The following is a 26,422-nucleotide window of genomic DNA, read 5'->3' as shown; positions in this document are numbered from 1 at the left end:
GAAAGTAGGGTCTTCAGGCTGCCAGAACGCAGTTCCGTGTGGCTGAAAGGTGCAAACGATCAAATACTTTGCCCGATACGACCGAAATAGTTTTAGTCTGGACATGGCCTTACTGTCTCAAAATTCACAGATAACCCTGTGGTCTCTAACACTCTCAAGATATGGTATCAATTCCGACCGAATTGTTTTCCCTGCTGCTAGAACAGACTTTGAGAAAATTTGATTTTGGTGCGGTTTTTGTTCTGATGTTACCAGAAGCAGCCCCTCTAGTGTTGTAACCATGTTCAGAAGTCATTTGCAACTGATGAGCCAAGCTAAATGGCTTACCAGTGCTTATAATGTTCCGCAGTAGCATTAGAAGACTCACAGATATTTTATTTTCAACCATTAGCCAAGCTATGCATAAAACCAATACATGTCCTGTATGAACAGCCTAGTGCCAGACGAGCCGCTTTATTCTGAGCAACCTGCAACTTTTTCAAATTCGATTTTGTAGCCGACGACCAGATAACAGGGCAGTATTCTAAGTGAGACAAAACCAAAGAATGAATCATTCTTAATGAAAAATTCCACTTCCCATTTTAATGGGATATTATTGATATGTTTAGACCAAGATAAAGAGCTATCAATAGTAACTCCGAGAAGTTTTATTGTGTTCACTTGTTCAATTTGTGTGGTGCCAATTGACAGTTCTAACTGAGGATACATGCCCAACATGTGTCTAGATCCAAGCACAATTGCCTTTGTCGAGATACTTTAACACCAACTTGTTGCAGTCAATCCATTCATAAATGTCTGTTAAGGCGCTGTTTAACACTTTGAATGCCAGCCACGACAATTGTCGTTTTATCAGCCCCCCCCCCCCCCCCCCCCTGTTGAGTGCCGACGACGACAAATGTCGTTTGATTTTTTTATTAGCGATCTGAATTCATATTTCATCAACCGAGTCTCCCGTTGGTACAGCAGCCCCTACAGGTGCTCAGATGGGGAAAAAGCGCCCCCTATCGTCTATCCCTGTGTAACTGCAGGTCAGTCAATTAGACTGACCTGGGATCTGTAGATCAGTAGAGGTGGAGCCAACTGGCTCCATTGTGCTGGCGAGCCGTCTGATCAAGAGGGATCTGATCGCGAGACGGAAAGCAGCCTGGAATATATATTTACAGCAGCCAATCAATAGCTTTTCGAAATGCTATAAAAATGATATGAACAGATTAAAAAACAATCCGTTTCGACAATGTTGACTGCAAACAAGTCATTGATAAGCGACGGGCAGATTAGACGCAGTCATAATTTTAAACATAGATTAGGCGTTTTTAACGCTAACATTGAAGTGGATGATGGCATTCAACAGGGTAAAAAGGTAAACAAGGTCGGCACTGATAGTGTTAAGGTGTCAGTTACAGCTTGCTCTGATGTAGCTGCACTGTATAATATTGTGTCATCAGCATACATAATTGTTTTAACATTTTTTACACCCAACGGTAAATCATTGGTAAAGATGGAGTATAACAAAGGCCCTAGGCAGCTTCCTTGTGGAACCCCCCAGTTAATGAGATTCCTTTTTGAAAAGCTGCCATTAAAGAAGACTTTCTGTTGTCTCCCTGGTCTGTGATCCAGCAGCATTCCTACTCTATACATCTGTTGTAAGAGTGTACTGGTGTGTTCATCACAGACTGTTCAACACATCCGTTGTAAGAGTGTACTGGTGACGTGTTCATCACAGACTGTTCAACACTAGGGATGCCCCGATCGATCGGCCACCGATCGTTATCGGCCGATATTCAGTATAAATATGCGATCGGGGAATTCCGATAATGAGTCATATTCGCCGATCGCGGAAACTGATCAAGTGGATATCTCACTCGCTTGTCTCAGACGCACAGGACCTGCAAACTGCTCCTCCTCCCTAGCCCCGCCCGCACCCGTGTAGAGTTTGTAAACACAGAGGAGGCGGCTCCTCTGCTGAGTCTAGATAGTGCATTCGACCTGAGCTAACGTTAGCTACCTAGCTATCGTTACTGTTTTATTTTCGCCGATCGTCAAAACAGATCTCACTCGCTGAGTTCTGTCTCAGACACCGGGAGCTGCACACAGTGCTGCGCGTCTTCTGCTCCTCCTCCAGCTCCTCCCGCACGCATGTAAACACGGGTCTAGTCTAGTCTAGTGGGAAGGGACCTCCATGAGCTAACGTTAGCTACCGCTACAAAATGACCCAGTCAACTATTCACTTTTAGTTTAATACATGATGAGGCATTGTCTAACTGAACGGTATCTAGCCGGCTAGCTACTGATAGCTCCTGATATCAACAAATGCTCCAGCAATAGTCTAGTTATCTAGTACTAGTGTATGTTACCTCTGTTAGCTCACGTTAGCTTAGCTCACTGTTCAAAACGAAATGTCCCATTCAACTAAATAGTTCACTGAGGCGTTGTCTTAACGTTATATTTCCGGCTAGCAGTAGCTACAGACAGCTCCTGATATCAATGTCTTATAACACTCATTCGATGCATATTCGAAGCCCGGCTTGCGTCGCAGTCATTAACGGGGATAGCTGAGGGAGTAGGGTATATCTGCAGAGCCTAGGGTAAATCTGCAGAGCCGAATGTGATTTGATCAAAGCAGAGTATGTACACACAGACAGTGGAGATAGCGAGCATTTTGACTTGTTGCGTGGTGGCGATGTCTCGCAGATAATACAAGTACAAGTCTAATTATATAATATATATATTTTATAAAAAAAAAAAAAAAAAAAAATTATATAAAATAAATTTTAATTTCTTTTTAATCAAAAACGATCGGTATCGGATCGGTATCGGCCGATATGGCTCACGACGATCGGTGATCGGTGGCAAAAAACATGATCGGGGCATCCCTATTCAACACCTCTGTTGCAAGAGTGTACTGGTGACGTGTTCATCACAGACTGTTCAACACCTCTGTTGCAAGAGTGTACTGCCGTGTTCACACTGATGTGTGTGTGTATCGATTAGCTACACGCTTTGACACAGTTTGATCTACGATAATTGTGTGCTAGAATCAATGTGGCGCAGCATAATGATGCTATATAGAGGTTAATACGTATTACGTAGCCTGGCAGCATATAATGCTATATAGAGGTTAATACGTAGCCTGACAGATGCCCACAGATGTGGTGAGTCCAAGATGGTCACTTTCCAGTTTCCAATACAGTGACTTTTAGACCTACAAAACTATTTTTGATTATCATTTTCTTAGTTTGTAAAGTTTTGATTTAGGCTCATTGTTTACATGCATACATACATGTTTGCACCCCTAGTGTGCGTGAGTGAGTGAGTGAGTGAGTGAGTGAGTGAGTGAGTGAGTGAGTGAGTGAGTGAGTGAGTGAGTGAGTGAGTGAGTGAGTGAGTGAGTGAGTGAGTGAGTGAGTGCGTGCGTGCGTGCGTGCGTGCGTGTGTCTTGAAAACATGTGAAGGGTAGCTGGTAGTTATCTAAAGATCCATTTAGATGGTGTATGGTACAGAGTGACATGAATAACGGAGACACACAGACATAGGGTGTCTTGGGTTATTAAGGTAGTGGCTAGGCTACTAGTGGGGTAACTTTATACATGAGATGAGTGGTATAGTACTACTGTGGCCAGGCACAGTACATCCATTGGTCAAAAGTCAACACAGGCATTCCATCCTGACACACAAGACTATGGAGGAGCAATGCCCTATATGGTAGCATATTATAGTCAGAGAGAGAGAAATAAAGAGAGAGAGAGGAGATAGAGGAGAGAGGAGAGAGAGAGGAGAGAGAGAAAGGAAAGAGAGAAAGGAAAGAGAAAAAGGAAGGAGAGAGAGAGAGAAAGAGAGAGTGAGAGTGAAATACAATATGGAAAATAATGTTATGCTGCATTAGTGAAGGGGGTTTATGGGGGGAGGGCGAGAGAGAGAGCGCGAGAGAGAGAGAGTGGAAAATAATGCTTTATTAGGGTAACTTTGTTTTGTTCGTATCATAAACCTTCTAGACCAGATTTTCCATCTGAGATAAGGGGACTGGGCTTTGATATGTGTCAAATGGAATGACACTACAGGGCTATGAATTAACACACAGCATATGGTGAGTGAGAGGTTCTGAAGCAAGAGAGCTGGATCAAATGCACAGCAGATCTAGAGTCTAATCTGACAATATGGCTGTGTAGAAACCATCAGTCTGAAATTACCCAGCAAAATAAACGACCATCTGGTGAAGGACCTATTCATCCGCACACACACACACACAGACCCCCCCCCCCCCCCCCCCCCAGCGGCGGTAGTACAGTCATGTTACCTGAGACACCATATGTTTTTTCCATACAACAAGAGGATGAAGGGAAGGGAGGCCTTTCACTGCAAACCCTTCAAGCGTGAGTCTGTGTCTAACAGCTCATTATGAGTCAGTCAACAAGCTGGAACCACAACACAGGCGAGCAACAGAATGGAGAGGCCCACATCAGCAACCGACTACATTTGACCTGCTCATAATAACCACTAGATTCATAAGATTTAACCTATTGATTAACGTAATCTATGGGTCTCTCTTTACACACGGCTGCCTTTGGCTCAAGACAAAGTACTGTGTTCAGCCGTTCTTCCCTTTCTCCAGTCACTGCGATCCGTCTTTCTTTTCTCTGGCTGGAGAGGTAAGTGTGCCTCCCTTTACCCTCATCCTTAGCTTCTTCGCTCTCCCTTCTTCGTTCTGGCCTGCCACACTTGATGAAAGCCAGACGTTGGACCCCCCCCTCCCCCACCTACACCCACTGGGAACCCTCTGCTGCTCTGAAAAGTCCCGCCCATCTCCTTATAAGGTCACCTCTGTGCTGAATCCCTAATCAATGAAATGAAGACAGTCGTTTTACAAGGGTTGGCCCACGGAGGTGCATCCCCAAGAGCCTGAAGTCACATGAAGCAGAAAGACATCTAGCAGTTCAATTTAAAGGCAAAGCTACCATGTTGAAGTGCTCGACATTAAAAAAAAATTTGCCTCTACGTTTTTAAGCAATGGACAACAAAGGCTTAAAGGGGAAGTTCACCCAAAATAAAAATAATAATACAATTCAATACAAAAAAAGTCCTCTTTCCTGACAAATGGATAAATAGCACTATCCAAGAGGGAAAATATGTTTTTTTGTTTTATTTTTAATTTGGGGTGAACCTCCCTTTTAACTACCTTCACCACGTTTCCCCGCCTTAAAATAACCTTTAGATATAAAAGCAGTCACCCAGAGCCACAGAGAGGCGTCAAATAAGCAACGGGTAATTACTGCCGGATGAAGGGGGAGAGGCCGGTCGCTGCCTCCTCCGAAACGCTCACGGAAAATGAACGGGATCCGCGTCGTAATTTGCGCCCTAAAAGCAAGGCTACCATCTCCCTTTCATCTCTCTTCCCATCAGCCCAGAGTACACGGCTATTAGGCTGCAGTCAGCCTGTCTGTCACAGCTAACAACCTCCCCGCTGACTCCTGGGACACACAGCATGGCTGCTTTTGACACTTCTGATCATCCTCATGCTCACCCTGACAGCCTCCTCTCTCGTGGCCTGCACCACGTTCACCACCTTTATGACGTATGTCTTGTAATGCTGTTTGTACTGTATGTTGTATGTACATGTGATGTATATGGCTTGTACTGTACACTTACATGTGATGATGTATATGGCTTGTTGTAAGATGGGAAGCATGCAAATGTTGATTGGTGATGACAGTATATATTTATGCATGTAGTGTAGGGCTGAACGATTAATTGATTTTTAATCGAAATCTGAAATGATGCAATTAAAAATCGTCAAGCCTGCAATAAAAAAAAATCTCTCTCTACTGATTCAATTAATGTAGAAAGGTAGAAAAACGTTGCACTATAAAAACGAACTGGATAGTTGATGATAATAAACATTTAACTTCATTAGCTGAAGTATTCTAAAATCATTTATTAAGCCATTCTCCTTTTCTGTGTGTGTGTGTGTGTGTGTGTGTGTGTGTGTGTGTGTGTGTGTGTGTGTGTGTGTGTGTGTGTGTGTGTGTGTGTGTGTGTGTGTGCACGCGTCTCATCAGAGGAGTTTGATAGTATTTACTGAGGATTGCCAGATAATGTTGATATTTAAAAACACAAAAAAAAATATAATACAAAATAAATATACATGATCATGCAACATAAAAAAATTGTTGTAGGAACAGTTTGGGAGAGGGAGGTAAGGGGTTTTAGATTGTGTGTTGTGAAGTTTAGACTTCAGAGAGGGAGAGTAAAGTACAGAAAAAAAGGTACCGTTGGGTACCGTACCGGTATCGATTCCCAGGTAAAAAGAAACATTTTCAGACTCTGTGTCCCGAACAGACCCACCGCGTAGGCCAGATGCAAGCCGCATTTTACAATAAACCTCTGTGGGGCTGCTTAAAAAAATATATTATAATCGCAAATGTAATCGCAATATCTGTCCGAAAAATCGCAATTCGATTATTTCCCAAAATCGTGCAGCCCTAATGTAGTGTTTATGCAGCAGATACTGTTATGCGTCTAATGCTGGGATCAGACTCGGGGAACAAAATTTACTTTTTGACTTACCAGCCATTTGGCTGGTAGATTTTAAAAACTACCAGCCAGGCAGATTTTTTACCAGCCAAAAATTCAAAATAGCTTTTTAGTATATCGCCATGTGTTATTATTACTATATAATACTCTCATATGCTATTTTCAATTAATATCATAAACAACATAAGGAATATTAGCATAATTTTGAGTGGACTGAAGGAATGAGTCAGCGTTAATAGTTTTAAATGCAAATAATTTATTGAAACATAGAAGTGGGGTCGGGGACACACACACTGTTTCAACTCACCACCCCCGCATCATATTGTAGTCTAGTCTGTCTTCAAACTTCCACTCCTCTCGAAACCTTTTTATATTTGAATATCAACATTATCTAGACTGTGCATCCTCAGTAATCCTCAGTTTACTACAATATACTCCTCTCCTGAGTCCTGACTAGTGACTTCATCGTCTTTCCAAACGCACGCACACACAGAGAAAGGGAGAGTGCCCCCCCCCCCCATTTCCCTTTCCCCAGTCCACACTGTCTGCTGTTCTCTATGGCTCTGCCGCTGATCAGGATTAGCTTGTTAGCTTACGCTAACATAACGTTCATTTTGGGCGATGTGGGCATAAAGGAATGGCGACGATGCAATGCATGTTAGATGCATTTGACCCGTTGTGAGAACTACCAGCCAGGCAGATTTTTTACCAGCCATTGGCGGTTGGCTGGTACTTATTTTGTTCCCTGATCAGACTACACAATATTCTTGTCTTTCACGATGGTCACCATGTCAGATGAGCTTATCATAGCAGCATAAAATCTAGCTGTGTCTTGGCCGGGAGAAATTTGTCCCTGACAAATTGCCACATGCCGTCTTGGTATGCTTGAAGTTCGCCAGGGGAAGGAGGGCTTTGGTTTGGACTCCAAAGTCAAAGAAACAATTAAATACAGCTAAAAATAGCACTTCCTTGTATATGTCACACTGGTACAGCTTTGTCACTGACCCATTGAGATACTCAGGAGAATGAATCAAATGATCATAAAAACCACTGCCCATCACTCCATGTTGCCGTTACATTCAAACCAAGTCCCTCCCGAGCCTAAATCACAGAAGCCAAAGGGATTTGTGGATCAATGCTCAGGGCTCTGATCAGTTTCAACCCAGGACTCTAATGATATCGTCTCACTACAACAAACCACTGCTTTAGCTGAGCACCACCAGAGACAATACCCAGGGCTGGCCGGTATCACCTGGAATCTATATCACAATATATCATCACATTTACCTCAGTGATGATTAATGAAACAATCATTATTTTTTCCTAACCATCAGTGCACAGATACCACATTCTCCATGGTGTTGGCCCTCTGTCAGAATGTTTATGTTTCTCTGAATAATTGTTGTACATTGTAATACATTTTAAAATAATTGTTTAATTGTTGGAAGTTTTACTAGACAATTTCTTTGTGTAATTTGTACACATGGGTAAAATGTCCAAAAACCCCTGACCTTTTTCTTTTGTCCACTAGCAACTGGTGACACTGGCAACCAACTGACATCTTGGATAGTTAACCAACCACACATCATTTTAGAATAGAGGAGAAGCACCAAATGCTGATTTATTGCCTGCCAAAGTGGCTGGTAAATAAATTAACTAGAGTAGAGAAAAAAAAAATAGTATTTGGCTACTCTTTCCATCCCGGTATATACTGGATCATCACTGGATTGAAGCCTTCATCATCATGTTTATACTGTTGCTGCATTGTTGCTCAACACACAATGTTTGTGCTCTGCTCAACCCACAGGCAGCCCATAGTGCTACTAGAGGAGAGCTGCAGGGTGGAGGAGACAATGACAAACACTTTCCACATAATCACTGGGGAGAATAAACGTACATTTCAGCCAAACCAGTGGCAATTAAGGCCTGTATTTTACTGCAGCAGTCTGGTCTAGGTTATGGTACAGTCACAGTGTGATTTACTGCAGCAGTCTAGTCTAGGTCTAGGTTAGGGTACAGTGTGATTTACTGCAGCAGTCTAGTCTAGGTCTAGGTTAGGTCTAGGTTAGGGTACAGTGTGATTTACTGCAGCAGTCTAGTCTAGGTCTAGGTTATTTACTGCAGCAGTCTAGTCTAGGTCTAGGTTAGGGTACAGTGTGATTTACTGCAGCAGTCTAGTCTAGGTCTAGGTTAGGGTACAGTGTGATTTACTGCAGCAGTCTAGTCTAGGTCTAGGTTAGGGTACAGTGTGATTTACTGCAGCAGTCTGGTCTGGTCTAGGTTAAGGTACAGTGTGATTTACTGCAGCAGGCTAGTCTGGTCTAGGTCTAGGTTAGGGTACAGTGTGATTTACTGCAGCAGTCTGGTCTGGTCTAGGTTAGGGTACAGTGTGATTTACTGCAGCAGGCTAGTCTGGTCTAGGTCTAGGTTAAGGTACAGTGTGATTTACTGCAGCAGGCTAGTCTGGTCTAGGTCTAGGTTAAGGTACAGTGTGATTTACTGCAGCAGGCTAGTCTGGTCTAGGTCTAGGTTAGGGTACAGTGTGATTTACTGCAGCAGTCTGGTCTAGTCTAGTCTAGGTCTAGGTTAGGGTACAGTGTGATTTACTGCAGCAGGCTAGTCTGGTCTAGGTCTAGGTTAGGGTACAGTGTGATTTACTGCAGCAGTCTGGTCTAGTCTAGTCTAGGTCTAGGTTAGGGTACAGTGTGATTTACTGCAGCAGTCTAGTCTAGGTCTAGTCTAGTCTAGGTTAGGGTACAGTGTGATTTACTGCAGCAGTCTAGTCTAGGTCTGGTCTAGGTTAGGGTACAGTGTGATTTACTGCAGCAGTCTAGTCTAGGTCTGGTCTAGGTTAGGGTACAGTGTGATTTACTGCAGCAGTCTAGTCTAGGTCTAGTCTAGTCTAGGTTAGGGTACAGTGTGATTTACTGCAGCAGTCTAGTCTAGGTCTGGTCTAGGTTAGGGTACAGTGTGATTTACTGCAGCAGTCTAGTCTAGGTCTGGTCTAGGTTAGGGTACAGTGTGATTTACTGCAGCAGTCTGGTCTGGTCTAGTCTAGGTTAGGGTACAGTGTGTGCAGATGAAGCAGCATCACCAGCCCTGCATAACTACACAACTCTGCTGCACAACTCTCCTGCACTACACAACTACACTGCATAACTGTACTAGTACGCAACTATACTGCACTGTACAACACTGCACAACTGTACTGCAATGTGCACCACATCAGTCAGAAGAATCGGTATTTGAAACTGAGTGACTGTGCAGTGTTATGTGCCTATTCATAACCAATATCAGACAGACAGGCCAACCACAAACAGATTTCCCAAACTGATCCAATACCATATGAACTAGTTGTCTTGTCTCAGGTGTACGTCCAGCGTCCACCTTGTGTGAAGTAGTATGCAGCGTGTGTGTTTGTGTAGCATGCAGCGTGTGTATGCAGCGTGTGTGTTTGTGTAGCATGCAGCGTGTGTATGCAGCGTGTGTGTTTGTGTAGCATGCAGCCGCAGCGTGTGTATGCAGCGTGTGTGTTTGTGTAGCATGCAGCGTGTATGCAGCGTGTGTGTTTGTGTAGCATGCAGCGTGTATGCAGCGTGTGTTTGTGTAGCATGCAGCGTGTCTTAGTGCTAAACATGCAGAAACGGGTACGACTGAAACTGTATGTCTGTGCCATGAACTTGCATCTATCTCTAACACACACACACACACGAGGGTGAAAGTCTTGGGTGGGGTCCCGCTATTCCAAATTCCTTTTGCTGGTTACCCAGGCGTGTGGAGATAATATGGGAGAGTGGATTAACTGGTCTAAAATATACAGATGACACTAATGGCTGGCAGGGCCTGTGTCAGGACTGATGCTGAAGCACTTCTGGACCTGTGTATATAGGCCTACATCCATAGCTGATGCATTGAGCTGTGGACTTAAACAAGTGCAATAACATTATCTTAACCTCTCTGTTGCCTTGCTCATGGGTGTGATGGCCTGGTGGAATGTCACCCTCAAAGTGCTTTCACACTTGGAATTGCTCACCTCCTTAACCCCCCCCCCCCCCCCACCCCCCCACCCCCCCCATCTACCCCCATCCACCATTTGGCTGGAGAGAAGAGAAAGAGCATAGCTAGAGAAAGAGATGGAAATCGAGGGAGCGAGAGAAAGAGAGAGAGGGAGAGAGAGGAAGAGAGAGAAAGAAAGAGAGGGAGAAAGAGAGAGAGAGAAAGAGAGGGAGGGGTGTACGTGCTATAGTTTTAAGAGGTCTAAGGAGATTCCACCAAAGCCTTCTGACAAATCAGCTCCTAGGGCACAGATGCTCAAACCTTGACATCCTGACCCTGTGTGTGTGTGTGTGTGTGTGTGTGTGTGTGTGTGTGTGTGTGTGTGTGTGTGTGTGTGTGTGTGTGTGTGTGTGTGTGTGTGTGTGTGTGTGTGTGTGTGTGTGTGTGTGTGTGTGTGTGTGTGTGTGTGTGTGTGTGTGTGTGTGTGTGTGTGTGTGTGTGTGTCTATATACCAGCGGTTCTCGAACTACGGGTTGCGACCCAAAGTGGGGTTGTGCATTGGCAAATAAAATAAAATAATAAATCTATATTTCTTCTGGCAACATCGTTCTAATAAATATGCATGATCAAGTTCAACAACGTGTTCTTTTATTTTGATATTCCTTAATTCCACGTTGAAATTACGCGATGCGTGTGTGGGATCGCCAAAAGAAATCATAAATAAAATGGGGTCGTGGTATAAAAAAGTTAGAGAACCCCTGCTATATACCATGAGAGAAGGAGCTTGTAGCATACTGGTAGTAACAAATGTGTGTGTGCGTGTTTGGTTTAACCCCTTAAGCCTGAGCGGGTCCGGTACCGGTACGAGATTAATTCCACGCCATAAATAGATAAACGTAGTCCCTATCCCTATTAATTAATGTTGCGTTTCTCTTTCAAATGTAGCCAAGACTAAAGACCCTAACCCTATCAAAACAGCAGTCAACGTGTATATTTTCAACACTACATTTGTTTACCAATGATTTTAAGTGTTATTAGCAAAATATGAGTTTATAAATATCTCGGCGCATCCCGGCGGAAACCGGATGAATTAGACGCGAGGGAATAACGAGTCATGAAAACGTTGTAGTCCTAAAACAGAGAAGACCCAGGGCTTTCGATGGACATAGAAATTTCATAAAACTACACTACCTAGCTCACACCAGCCTCTCTGAAAAGATTATTAGCAAAAAAGTCTGACGTTATTTTTGTGATTATATCTCACGGGTCGAACAAACCTGAATGTTATTGCCATAAAATAGAACATAGTTTGTTTCCTTACCTTTCTGTGAACGTCTAAAAAACTCAATCAGATTTTTACATTATAAAAAAGTAACTAATTATAGTAGATTTAATTCACGGTCTTTGCTGCCCTGTTACGGACGCCTGGTGGTACTAAATCCGGATTGAGATTTGGCCCGATCCATAGATGTATGTAGGTCAGCAGAGGATCTACCTGCTGAGAAAGCTGAACTCTTTTAATGTTAGTGCGAAGATCCTGAGCACTTTTTATAGTTATTTTATTGAGCCTCCTAACTTTTTCTTTTATCTGCTGGTTCAGTGGCCTGTCCATTAAAGATAGGAACAGCCTACAGTACATAGTGAAAGTGTGCTCCAAAATAATTGGAGTAAAACAGAGAGACCCATGTTCTCTCTGGACGGACCAGGTGGTCAAGAAGGGGACGAGCATAATTAACCCTTTATCTGCCAGGGATTATTCTGATTTTATACCCCTCTCTGCCACCACTGTAAGTCTATGGAGATGTTCCCCTTCTTTGCAGGGCTATAACTTGTATTGCTAAATTGACATTACTATGGCCCATTCAACGTCAAGTATCTATCGTTTAGGATGTAGCAACGTTCTACCTTTTCATTCACATATTCATACTAAAATACGGTCTAAAGTATAAATATGTTTTTATCGTTTTCTGCAGCATTCTGCAGAACGTGATTTATAGCCACCAATACATATATTAGATCATCAAATGTAGTTTGATACCGATTGACGTCAGATAAAACATTTCAATATAACAAGGTCCTAAGCATCATGCCTCATCATCTGCTGGTGACCGGAGGGGGGGGGGGGGGGGGTTTATAAGTCCGTGGCCGACGTTAAATCATTCATGTTGTATGGGCGATACATAGATCACAGCAGTTTATATGGATCATAATATTCAAACACGCTGAAACCTACCGCAGCTTCATCAGACCGTTGGGTGGTCAGAGTGGAGCAGAAAGTTCGCGATTATGGGATGTTGATATATGCGATCCATGTCCAGGTTGTATAATGCTATATGCGTCCAAATCATGTTGTTTATCGAGTTTGACGGATCGCTGTCCAGTGTGTCAAGCTGGAGTCCCGCTAACGATAGCGAGTGCCCGGACCGAATATGGATGAGCACCACTTCCGGCGCGTCACTTCCTGTTTGGGCGATCTGCCGATCGGCCACCAGATGGCGCTCTTGAATCGTTGGAGAGTTGAGAGGAGATCAACAGGAGATCTCAAGTCTCCGTGGGTGAAATATGATTGCCATCACAGATTTTTGAAATATTGATCTCAAAGACGCCTTACGGCGTCATTGGCAGATTACGCATGGCGGAGAATGACGTGGTAACACGTCATTGGCGAATAAAGGGTTAATCAACCCCTCCATGCTCTGTCTCAGCGGTTTTCACTGTTGCCTTCTGGCCGCCGTTATGACGTCCCACCAAGTAGGACCAACTGCTACGCCAAATCTTTTGTCCCCTCGGCTATCAGACTTTTAAACACAGACTGTAGTCATTATAAGTAGCCTTTTGCACTTGGTTGTCTGTTTTTACTTTTACTTTGCTGGATTGTGTATCACATGGAGTGTTTCTCTTTTTATTTGCCGTGCTGTCGTTGAGATGTTTTGTCGTTTGTCTTTGTTGCTTGTTGGTGAAGCTGCAAATATGAATTGCCCCACGCGGGATCAATAAAGTTGTCTGAATCTGAAGTATGACTTGGCCATAATAAGGTCATTTATAGGCCTGATATTCTATATTCATATTTAAATATCATCATATTTAATGTGTCCGGATGGTGAAATTCTGTACTGTATATCTACAAAAAACCCTGTAAATCATCTGCCCTTTATTCATTTGCTTAGATTTTTTGTACACTTGACCTCAAGAAGGTGCTCACACCTGGTCAACGTTAGCATGGTGTTATTCACCGTCAAAGATGAAAACAAAAGGGGGAAAAAATTATAATTGATATTCTCCTTTGGTTCATTACAATTTACTCAAGCCAGTAACAGACACAATATTTCTGACACTAGGAATACATTCCCTAAGGTCCATAGGTGTCCCTAGATACCAAGAACATGCAAATGGACCTTGTAGAAGTGGAGAAATCCTCCATTTACTTGGGTATGTACTTTTAGGCGAATTTTTCTGAAAAAAATGGCTAGGACGGAGACAGAACCGATCTTTTTCGTTTTCATTTCAAAAATGTTTTCCGTAACCACGAAATTGTCTCATCAAATATGTGCGTCCAGTGGGCGGCCGGGTAGCGCAGCGGACTAAGCGTCTGTCTACCATCGCAGAGACAGTGGGATCGAATCCAGCTGTAGGGGTGGACGGTATGGTCTAAAATTTATATCACGGTATAATTTGAAGCATAGACGGTAACGGTATATATCACGGTATCAGTGTTTCCGTTAGAATAATTTTTTTTGCCTGATAGGCAGGCTATATAAAGAATGACATCCTCAAGGCATGTAGATTTATAATATTTTAACTTAAAACTAGGCTACTTTTGCGTATAAAGTCATTATATTCCAAATAAAATAAGTCCCGAGTCGAGACTCCGTGCTGCTCCCATTGCAAACAGCGGGGCTGGATTTTGCTAGAAGCATATGTAGCTGCAGAGCCGCAGAGCCAGTGGCTCTTTCAGGTCGTTCAGCCGTTTGGTGGGGGGGGCGCTGTTGAGCGGGCCTGTGACCAGACCTGAAAGAGCCACTGGCTCTGCGGCTCTGCAGCTGCATGCTATTTCGCAAATCCACTGCTGCAGCAGCCGTCCTCCCGTCGTTATCATAACACTACACACATATCATAATGTTTACAGCAAACTGTAGTTGATCACCAGGTATGTTTTATTAACGTAGAATAATTCATATAAGAAAAACGAAAGGTAAGATCTCTTACCTTTCTCCACTGGTTAAAAATGCCAGGAACTGAAATTGAAACTTGCTGTGCGCCGCGGTGATATGTGTTTATTATAAAATAACTTTTTCCAGTTTGCACATATCTATTATCTATGACTAATTCGATCTATTTTTAGGGGCAAATACGATTGAAATAGTCGCGCTGTGGTTACATGACGTCATTGCTATTTTAGAGCTGCCCTACCGGTTACACGGTATAGTCAAAATCCATACCGTAGAGCAAATTCATACCGTTTATACCGTATACCGTTTATACCGTCCACCCCTAAGCTGCAGTACCTCCGGCTTGGTCGGCCGTCCATACTGACACAATTGGCAGTGTCAGCGGGTGGGAAAGCCGGTGGGGTGGGTCCTGGTCGTTGTAAACAGCGACTCCTACAGTTCGGTCGGGGCGCCTGCACAGCAAGGGAAGGATCTATCCACAACGTCCAATCCCCACCCATCGACTTTCCACCCGCTGACTCTGCCAAATGAGCCAGTACGATGGCCGGCCCAAGTCAAAGGCAATGCTGAGACTGGGATTCGATACCGGAGTCTCTTGCATTGGTGACGAGCGCAATCTCCGCTACGCCACCCAGCCGCCTACGCTAATACAAATGTTGAGATTGTTGGTGAACAACTAACTTTAGGTTAGTTTTAGCGTTAGGTAGCAGCAGGGATGGACACCGTTGTGCAAATGCAGCTACAGGCAATCGATGATGAGGAGGAAGAGCTGCTGATTTTAATCGGCAGGAGAGAGCGCGTCAAAGCCGTATATAATATAATAGCCCTGTGGTGCGGTCGTAGGCATGACAGCGCAGCTAGAACTACCTGTTGTATTAAATTAATTGATTGATGTTTAACTTGTCCCTGTGTCCAGTCCTTTCGACTAGCCCAACCCGTTCATTGTAAACAATGAATGATGCATGTAATTGTATTAACGTTAATAAATTCTGAATGGCACTAACGTTAGTTGGGTATGTTAGCTAGCATGATAGTCCAGACAAACAAAGCTATTTAGTTAGCTTGCTAGCTATCGTTGGTAATCAAAAGTTGTCTGTATTTAACGTTACCTCAGGATACCACTGTCATTGTATTTAGTTGGTTAGCTATTTAGCTAATGTTGATAGCATTGAATAGCATCAACGCTAGCTGGCTGGCTACAACTAATTCTCACAAGCTGACGTCGTCAGATCTCAACACCAGCCATGGGAATACTGTTATATATATATATAATACTAAATTATTTTAATCGTCAAGGTAAGAGAGGATTTGTCATGATCAACTGAAGGCGTATGCTATGGAACAGTCTATGTGCTTGGCTACTTAGCTAGCTTATTTGGGTTTTCAGAAAAAGGCCCGCTATGAGACGCTAATCTCTATCTAGTATCGTATCGTGTATTTCATCACAGTAGCCTCCCGGTGTTTAATAAACACTTTTAGACATATCTGGACATATAAGACATACATGTATCATGTTTCTTTTTTGTTGGCTGGGTTTGCGCATGCGGATTAAGGAGAGGTGGGCTATCGCGTCATCGGTTCAGGAAAGATGCGTACTGGCTTGTAAAGACGGGAACGCAAGGGTGGCATTGATTGATTGATTGAGTCTTCAGATTTGTTCACTCTGGGACCCGTTTTCAGAAAATAGCGTATTCAGGCTCCCAGAACGCGATTCCGTCTGGACGAAACGTGCATACAATAAAATACTTTGGCGGATACACCCAAAATCGTCACCGTCTGGACAAGGCGGTTAATTGTACCAGGACAGAGGGGATCTGTGGTGTGTGTTGGGTAGTAACAACTGTGTGTGTGTGTGTGTGTGTGTGTGTGTGTGTGTGTGTGTGTGTGTGTGTGTGTGTGTGTGCACCTGTCTCCTTCAGTCTCTAGACAGATAAAGGCTAAACTGTACAGACAGCTGGGATGACTACGGACAAACACTTAACCCAATCATACCAACACACACACAGCACCCCCATACTAACACACACATATACACACACTTAACATGACGTTCTATGCAGTCAGCATGACAGGAGCATGTCAGGTCTGTCCCATACCCACATACAGACAGAGGACGGAGCACACGCACACCCTTTGAACACAGCTAATCTAAAATGACATGTGCAGCAGTGGTAGTGGCAGCTAACTAGCATCCACATGTAGTCCTGCTAACCCCACCCCCCACCCAACCCCACCCCACACCACCCCCAGCGGCAGCTAGCTAGCATCTGCATACAGTCCTGCCACACCTACCCCCACCCCACCAGGACCAGAGAAGAGAACATGTCAGAACACGGCTCAGCAGGACAGCTCTGGTCCTCAGGCAGTCGTTCACACCTATAAACGACCAGTTCATCTTATGCTAAAGCATGGCCTAGCCGTGGCACATCTGCTAAATTAGAATCAGAGGAATTTACCTGCAAGCATCGAGCAAGGAATTAAGTCTCGGCTCTGTACAAACGCATTGAACATAATCATAAATCACAACTCAAACCAGTATTTACTTATAGCCACAGAAGCGACAGACACAGAGGCGTGTGTTACAGACGGAGGCCCTGGTGCAGAAAACTAGCGCATAAACATTGATCTATGCTAACGCCTTACATAACTATTGTACAATAGTCGTAATAACACACAACGTTTCTAGATGTCTGGGGGGAATTAGTATAAAGTCTTAAGTCAACAGCAGTACAGGGGATCAAACCTGCATCTAGCATGGCACCCTGACAACTATCCAACAAGAGGCCTTGCCTGGACCACAGTACCACGAGTCTGTCAAGACACACTGCCAAGTAAACAGCCCAGTAATAACATGTACGCATGTCTTGAAGCCGACACGAAAGAGCTGATATATCTCATTGGTCTCAGTGTCACCCGGTTGGGAGTTTGCGAGTCTGGTGGTTATGAGCCGAAAGTCGGGAAATATATCATAAAAGACAAAGCAAAAAGAAACAAGCTAGTTCAAGAAGGAAACTCACCGGCAGGACTGCAGGGTAGTAAAGTCCCATCATGGTCTATCCTAGAGGGACGACTGCTCAACGACAACGCGCTCTCTCCCCCTTCTATTCCTCCTCCTCTCTATCTCTCTTTCTCTCTCTCTGTGCTCTGTGACCATGAGCTGTCAGCCACCTCCTGTCCACGTATTTCTCCAGCAACAACAGATTCAAATTCTCCCTCGTCTACTCCCCTCTTCCTTCTCCTCCTCCACGGGCGTCCCTCCTTCCTCAGCTTTGCACCGTGCACGCCTTGTGCCTCTGTCACTCTGCCCCCGTCTCTCTCTCTCTCTCTCTCCCTCTCACGGGCCTCTTAACTCTCCTCTGCTGACGGTGTCTTCCCCCTCTATTCTCTCTCTCTCTCTACATCAGTCATTCACGCGCTGGCGTTCCCCTGTCCTGCTACTCCCACAGCTCCCTCCCTCTTCTCAAAAACTTTCCCTCCCTCGTAGTCTCTCCGTCCCTCCTATCTAGCAGTCTACCCCTCCTTCAATCAATCCATCCATTCATCCTATGGTTGGAGTCTGAGAGAGAGAGCTGTTGTTGTTTCTAAGATGCAGTCTTCTATGCTGTCTGACTGGCACTACAATGAGCTAACGCTGCCCCCCCCAACTGCATTGCAGCTTTTCTTTTTGCGATCATTTATTTATTGCATGGCAGCTTGTCAACTGCAGGGTAACCGCGTAGGGTCTGTAGAGTTATCTCGGTCACTAGCCAGGTAGGTAGGCGCTTGCATCAGCGTTTCTCTCTACCAGACCGCCTTCATCCCAAGTCTCTACACCGAATGAGCACTGGCCCCCCCTGATCGACCAGCTCTTGCTCACCCCCCCCACCCCGTTGGACGTGGATTACGCTGCACTGCGCCTTTCCTCCCTCTGGCTCAAGCTCAGTTTCCCTGCACTGCCCACCGCTGGGTAGTTAAGAGGGGGTTTAATTGGGCGAGAGGAGAGTGCAGTTCTTTACACTGCATCTCATATGGGAAAGCGTGGAGCTCTGCGGAAAAGCCCTGATGCCAAGCTTTCAGACATCTGCTGAGGCTGGCTAGAAACAGTCCAGAGGGGATGGAGAGAGAAAGACAGAGAGGGAGACACACATAGAGAGGATGGGGGTTGGGGAGGTGAAGAGAGGTGGTGGGAACAGGGGTAAAAGTGGGGAGAGCTGGGGGGGGGGGGGGCAGTGGATGCGAGTGAGAGATAACGGGATAGAGAGATAAAAAGATAAAGGGATGGGTAAAAAAAGAGCCAGGGATGACAGGATTAGTCTGTAAGTGAGGAGGATGAGAGGATGAATAGGGGATGATCTGAGGATTAAGCGCACAGACTGAACACACTGATAAATACGTACACACACACACACACACACACAGATGCGGCCATGACCATATTGGCGCTGCAGCCTGGCTGGCATACAAACACACATGGACTTAAACAAAAGGCTATTTCCAGCCCACACTCACTGGCTAATTCAAACAAAGACCTCCTCCCTCACAACCCCCCCCCCCCCCCCCCCCACACAGCCTAAATACGATCAATCAATAGCCCAAGCCTATGTACTATAGACCAGTGGTTCCCAATTTTTTTAAGATAACCGCTTTGAATTGAATGTAAATAAACAAACGTTTTTTGAGCTTTTATTTTTAAAGCAAAACCGTGCCGACCTAAGTAGACGTGAAGCCAAGGCAGAGGTGTGCCTCATCATCATACCATCTTGTTGTTGGCTCACCTGGAGCGCTCGTTATGGGTGCATCAGCTTTTCTTTCAGTTCCTGACGGTGTCAAAAACACTTCTATTTAGTTTCCAGATTTCTCTCTCTCCCAGGTTGGATAGCTAACTAGCTCGCTATCACAGGTGATGTAACCAGACTTTGATGGGACTGATTGTGTGCAAGTTGTGCAACACATTGTATTTCAATCGGAATAGGTTTTGTTACCCTCTTGATGTTTTTGTTCCACTGGTGATCTGGTATAGAATTGCCAGCAGTCCATTAGACTAGTGGAACAACCATAGAACTATATAAGGGAAAAATATATTTTTTTCTCCCTGCAGTTCGCCCCAGGGGTCCTTTAAGGTGGGGGTAGTTCCAACTTCCAGGTGGTCCGCAGAACAATATGGCCAATAGCCACTCAATTTGAGGGCCCTTGAGAGCTATTGAGACTATCATATTATAGACATAGTATAGACATAGTATAGATCCAGGAACACTGATCCGTGTGAAGGCTATGGCATGATGTTGGAATTAAATGGAATATAGCCTGTGTCACCTGGAGAGAAAATACATGAACTGACATTCAGAGCGCGTGTGTGTGTGACTTGTACCTTGTTTATGTGAAAAATCAGGACAATTTCAAGACTCCACATTGACTAAATCAGGACACCAAATGAGGAAATGTTTTGACGTCCTGATTTAGTTGGACAAGCTATTGGAGCTATTGTAGTGTGATGGTTAAGGTTAGGGCTAGTTACAGAATGCATGCAAGTCTATGTAATGCCCCCATACTTCACATACACAAACGTGTGTGTGTGTGTGTGTGTGTGTGTGTGTGTGTGTGTGTGTGTGCTCCTAACCCCGATGATCTCTGTGTTCTAAACAGGAGGAGGCTGACAGGTCTGGTCTCATAGGTGAGCCTGTGAGTGACAATGACAGCGCGTGCCGTGCACACACACACACACACACACACACACTAGGGGTGGGAATCTTTTGGAATCTCACAAATAGATTTAAAACGGACCCGATTCATCATGATTATCTAGGCAATTCAATAGATTATATTCTAGATTTCCATTAACCTTCGTATTATAAAGCTTGTATATTGTGCGAGTCTTTCTGCTTGGCTAATCTTGGCAATCTGAAGGATTTAGCGAGCTAATGATTTATAGTTCTCAAGGTCATGAGAAAGTTACAACCATATCACAACAAGACCAGGAAAGATCAATATTTGGAATTTGTGAATCGATTTTTAATCTTAGAAGAATCTCCCCCCCCCCCTGCCCGTAGCACATGCACACGCAAACACATGTACAGTCACACACGCAAACACATGTACACAGTCACACACGCAAAGGTCCCGAGCAGCGTGTGCAGCAGCGACCCACATGCCCCACCATGGTGGTATTGACACAGACAGGCCCACAGGCAGCTCAAACATGCATACATAACACAAGACAGGAGCATTACCAAGACAAATGTACTGCAGCTCAGCCCGGCTAGGCCAACTCCATCTGCATGATAACCAGCAGCTAGCGTGCCCGAGACTCCTAATGTGTGCTCAAGGGCAGAATAAATTACTGGAGACGAGTGTTAAATAATTTATAAAACAAATTCAGCGGTGTGCGTTGGACTAGCGGTGTGCGTTGGACTAGCGGTACATTGTACAGATGGGGGGGTGGAGATCATCAGTGTGCTCTGTTCAGGTGTTTGTTTAAGACATGGTATGCACAGCAGAAAGGACTGGTAGTACTGGTGCACTGCAGTATAGTTACATTCTAATAATACATAAATCCATATAGTATTACCATGGTTTATGGTTATTACATGGTAATACTATGCAGTATGATGACATGGCAATACTACAGTATGGTTATACCCGCCAAGCGCCAAATGCGTGTAGATTTAAGGTTTGGCGAGTAAAAATGAAAGGTCTGCCCGCCACCTGGTGTGTAGTTCATATCGATACTCTTATTTTGAAAATCCTGTGCGGGTCTCATTTCCACCCCAAGCGCAGCTCCAGTCATAATATCTATGACGGCCGCTCCGCTCCGGCAGCTAGCAACGTTCGGTTCATATGATACTCTTATTTTGAAAAACCCTGTAGCAACTCCGCGAGTCATATGATATCCGCCCAGTCCGTGCTTGTGAAAGCAGAGCAGCGCTACACAGCAGTACGCCTCTACACGACCCAAAATAAGTCTGTGGTGTTTTTTTTCTTCTCACAACGGGTCAAATGCATCTACATGCTTTGCACCGTCGCCATTCCTTTATGCCCACATCGCCCGAAATTAACGTTTATGTACCATTACAATCACTACAACGTTAGCGTAAGCTAACAAGCTAATCCTGATCAGCGGCAGAGGCGCAGAGCCATAGAGAACAGCAGACACAGTGTGGACTGGGGAAAGGGAAATGGGGGGGCACTCTCCCCTTCCCTGTGTGTGTGCATGCGTGCGTTTGGAAAGACGATGAAGTCACTAGTCAGGACTCAGGACAGGAGTATATACTGCAATATGATTACATGGTAATACTACAGTATGGTTATATGGTAATACTGCAATATGATGACGACATGGTAATACTACATTATGGTCATATGGTAATACTGCAATATGATGACATGGTAATACTACAGTATGGTTATATGGTAATACTGCAATATGATGACATGGTAATACTACAGTATGGTTATATGGTAATACTGCAATATGATCACATGGTAATACTGCAGTATAATTTACATGGTAATACTGCAGTATAATTACATGGTAATACTGCAGTATAATTAATTACATGGTAATACTGAAGTATGATTACATGGTAATGGGACCATGACAATTGTATTACATTGTAATTTGTACAGAAAACCATATAGTCAAATACCATCATATCGCCCCCAGCCCTACTGGCTTCTATTTAACATCTCTCTCATATAGTTTTATAAATGAAGATAAAATAGATAATGTTAATGAAAGCTCTGAGGAGGATGCTCAGTCCACAATCGGTACCAGAAGAAAAAAGGTTGAGGACGTCAGCTTGATATCTTCAATGAAGGTTTGTATCCCAACCTGTTGTGGAGGAACAAGACGGAGCTTACCTCACCGGCCGACAGAATGAGCAAACTGTCCTCAACCCTGTTTCCAAGATAGATTATAATGCATATTTATCGGGGCGGCTACGTGGCGTAGTGGGCAAGGCACTCGCCACGAAATGCTGGAGACGCTGGGCTTGTCGGTTCGAGCCCAGCGCTCCACATTTGCTTTCAGTTTAGCTGGTCGTCCGTACTAATACACATTGGCCGTATTAGGGGGTGGGAAACTGATGGGTGGGGATCGGGCGTTGTGGACAGCGACTCCTACAGGTCGGTTGGTGCGCCTGCGCAGTAGAATCAGGAAGTGTCGGGGGCAGCGTGAGCCTCCCACTCGTTACTCCTCGCCACTGAGAGATCGAGCTGCGCAGGTGAAAAGATGCGACTGCTGTTACCTCAAGTACCGGAGGGGACTTGTGCTATGTATGACTTAGTCCACATTGCAGCCGGCTTGTGGGAGGCAAGAAACAGCGTCCGTGACAGGGGAGGGTTGAATTGAATGATACGAAATTGGGATGGGAGAAAATATAGAAAATGGGAGAAAAGGTGGATCAAAAAAAAATAATGCATATTTATCATGTATTATATATAGTATTTAATTATCTAGAAATTACTCTCTCAACCATACTTATTCACACTCTCCATCTCTCTCTCTACTAATGCTTTCCCAAGAAAGGACATGATGCCAGGAATAGAGGGATGAGGCAGAGCAGGAGAGAAAGAGGGAGAGAAGGAAAGAGGGGGAATGAGCGAGAGGTAGAGAGAGAAACACAGAGGTAGATAGAGGAAGAGTGAGAGGTACAGAGAGAAACAGAGAGGAACGGTGAGGTAGAGAGAGAGAAACAGTGAGAGAGAGAGAGAGAGGTAGATAGAGGACGAGTGAGAGGTAGAGAGAAACACAGAGGAACAGTGAGGTAGAGAGAGAGAAACAGAGAGAGAGCGAGAGGGAGGAAGAGTGAGAGGTAGAGAGAGAAACAGAGGAACAGTGAGGTAGAGAGAGAAACAGTGTGAGAGAGAGGTAGATAGAGGATGAGTGAGAGGTAAATAGAGGTAGATAGAGGATGAGTGAGAGGTAAATAGAGGTAGATAGAGGATGAGTGAGAGGTAAATAGAGGTAGATAGAGGTTGAGTGAGAGGTAAATAGAGGTAGATAGAGGATGAGTGAGGTAGAGAGAGGAACAGTGAGGTAGAGAGAAACAGTGTGAGAGAGAGAGAGAGAGAGAGAGAGAGAGAGAGAGAGAGAGAGAGGTAGATAGAGGATGAGTGAGAGGTAAAGAGAGGTAAAGAGAGAGGTAGATAGGACGAGTGAGAGGTAGAGAGAGAAACAGAGAGATAGAGAAAGGTAGATGGAGAAAGAGTGAGAGAGAAAGGGGGGAGAGACAGAGAGAGAGACAGAGAGAGATGAGGTAAATGGTTGCTTTTTTATACAGCGCTTTTATCCAAAGAACTTTACAATTTGTTACTCACATTTTACCCATTCACTCACACACCGACGGCGGAGGCAACCATGCAAGGTGCCAACCTGCTCATCGGGAGCAATTAGGGGTTAAGTGTCTTGCTCAAGACACATCGACAGACTGCCCGGGAGGAGTGGTAATCGAACCGGGAACATCTGGATTGCCAGACGACTGCTCTACCTCCCGGGTGTGGTAGACTGAGGATCCCCCATGTTGTGATATGAAGAGGGAGACAGAACAACACCTCCCTCCTGTGGTACCACTAGAGAGCTGCACACACACGCATGCACACACAGGAGAGAGACACACAGACAGGTTGGAACACACCCATATTACACACACACACAAAGGCAAACACACAAACAGACTAGAGAGTAGAGACACACACAAACACACACTGCAGACATACCAATATACACACAGAGGCAAAGACAAACACACACACAGACTGCAGACACACAGGTGCGCACACACACACACACACAACAAAAATAAATATTCCATAAATACACAGACAGCACATGCACACCAGCAAATGTGTCTAAGCAGACACATGAGCATAGGCAGACTATCACAATCACTCTCTCTCTCTCGCTCTCACACACAGGCTCACTCCCTCTCAAATACACCCATACAGACATATACAGTATATACACACACACCTGTATATAATAATAATAATAATAATAAATTGAATTTGTATTGCACTTTTTGTTCACTAGGATCTCAAAGTATATATATACATATTGCACACATACAAATGCTCAGACCAAAGAGTTCTAATATATCACTGTCTCCATCTCACACACACACACACACACACACACACACACACACACACACACACACACACACACACACACACACACACACACACACACACACACACACACACACACACACACACACACACACACACACACACACACACACACACACACACACACACACACACACACACACACACACACACACACACACACACACACACACACACACACACACACACACACACACACACACACACACACAGTGTTTCCACTAGAAACAACTGGTGATGGTCCACGTGTCCTGGACGATTTATATGAGAAATTCCGGTCAAATATTATCAGTGTTTATTGACCTTATTGCAATAACGTTATACCCAATGCTTAATGCTCAATCGTCAAACGGCTACCATTTTGTAATAATTAACATTACATTACCTCCACTCTGTCTGCACCTGTAGCAGCTCTTTCCACTCATGGAACGGCAGATTTCTTGAGAAAAGTGTCTTGGTGCAGCCAGGTTGTTTCAAGTGTTTGTCGATTTAGCTACTACTCGCCACAACTTCAGTATGTCCAACCGTATCAATAGTAATAATTAACATTACATTACCTCCACTCTGTCTGCATCAATTAGGGATGTCCGATATTATCGGCCGACCGATATTATCGGCCGATATCGGCAGTAAAATGTGATATCGGAAAATATCGGTATCGGTTTAAAAAAAGAAAAAAACAATAACAATATTTGTTATATATATATATCCAGTGAAATGATTAGTTACCTGAAATTATTCCGTTTTTTGGGGTGGGAAACCCTGCATATATCGGTATCGGTTGATATCGGTATCGGAAATTAAGAGTTGGACAATATCGGAATATCGGTATCGGTAAAAAAGCCAATATCGAGCATCCCTAGCATCAATGGTTGTAGGAAGGCCCTGTTAATAAGACTACTTTGTTCTGTAATAGCCCTTTAATATGTTGTTGTTGACAGGAAAGGGTAATTGATTTATGCCAGTGTAATCGTTCAGCGTGATGTGCTCCAACTAGTGTCGCATTCTAGTCTGCTGATAAGGTTACTGGCCCTTTAAGAGTTCCTCCTACGTCGCGCTTTTGGTCTCAGGCCCCGTTTAGACGGAAACGCTAGCAGGTGAATCCGCAAAAATATTTTTTCGGATGTGCCTTTCGTTTATACGGAAACGGCGTTTTTACGGGGTGAAACCGCAAAAAAGTGAGACTACCTTCCAGGGTGGAATTCCTAGAAACGCAAAAGCTTTGCGCTCTCGTCTAAACTGTTAAACCGTATAAATCTGTTAAAACGATGACGAAAGGGTTGTCACGGCTCTGGTCGCGCGTACTGCTTACGTCACAGGTAGCAGGTATGCGCCAGTAGCCGAGACGTAAACAAAGCAAGTATGTCTGACTATCAACGGAGATCACCTGAAGGCTACATTGGCAGTACTTTTAACCTTTTCACTGCCACACGGCAGAAGGTTAACCCTTTACTATCACACAACCGGCTGTCGTGTGGCAGTGAAAGGGTTAAATACACAAGAATCTGTCCCGCGGCGTGAGTGGACCCACTGTCTGTGAGTGACTCTGCTTTGGTCAAATCACATTCCCCATCCACAGTCTGCGAATCAGAGGCAGAGTAGGGCGGGTCTTCACAGCACGTCAT

General features: G+C 44.4%; 1 protein-coding gene across 3 annotated transcripts in view; it reads right to left on the bottom strand.

Moving 5' to 3' along the window:
* Nucleotides 1-26,422, bottom strand: part of LOC311241077 (RNA binding protein fox-1 homolog 2-like) — a 99,347-nt gene that overhangs the window by 54,391 nt on the left and 18,534 nt on the right. Inside the window, exon 1 of one of the 3 annotated variants that reach the window (XM_084329758.1) lies at nt 17,711-17,851. The exons of the other annotated variants lie outside the window; for them this stretch is intronic. Coding sequence (XP_084185884.1) covers nt 17,711-17,743 — 33 coding nt within the window. The 5' untranslated portion in view covers nt 17,744-17,851. Of the gene's footprint in view, nt 1-17,710; nt 17,852-26,422 lie in introns of those variants that run through there. 3 annotated transcript variants of the gene reach the window in all.

Source organism: Notolepis coatsorum, assembly GCF_963971535.1.
Source record: "Notolepis coatsorum genome assembly, chromosome: 14".
Classification (NCBI taxonomy): domain Eukaryota; kingdom Metazoa; phylum Chordata; class Actinopteri; order Aulopiformes; family Paralepididae; genus Notolepis; species Notolepis coatsorum.
The sequence above is the reverse complement of the archived record's forward strand: the minus strand, read 5'-3'. Positions and strand labels throughout refer to the sequence as shown.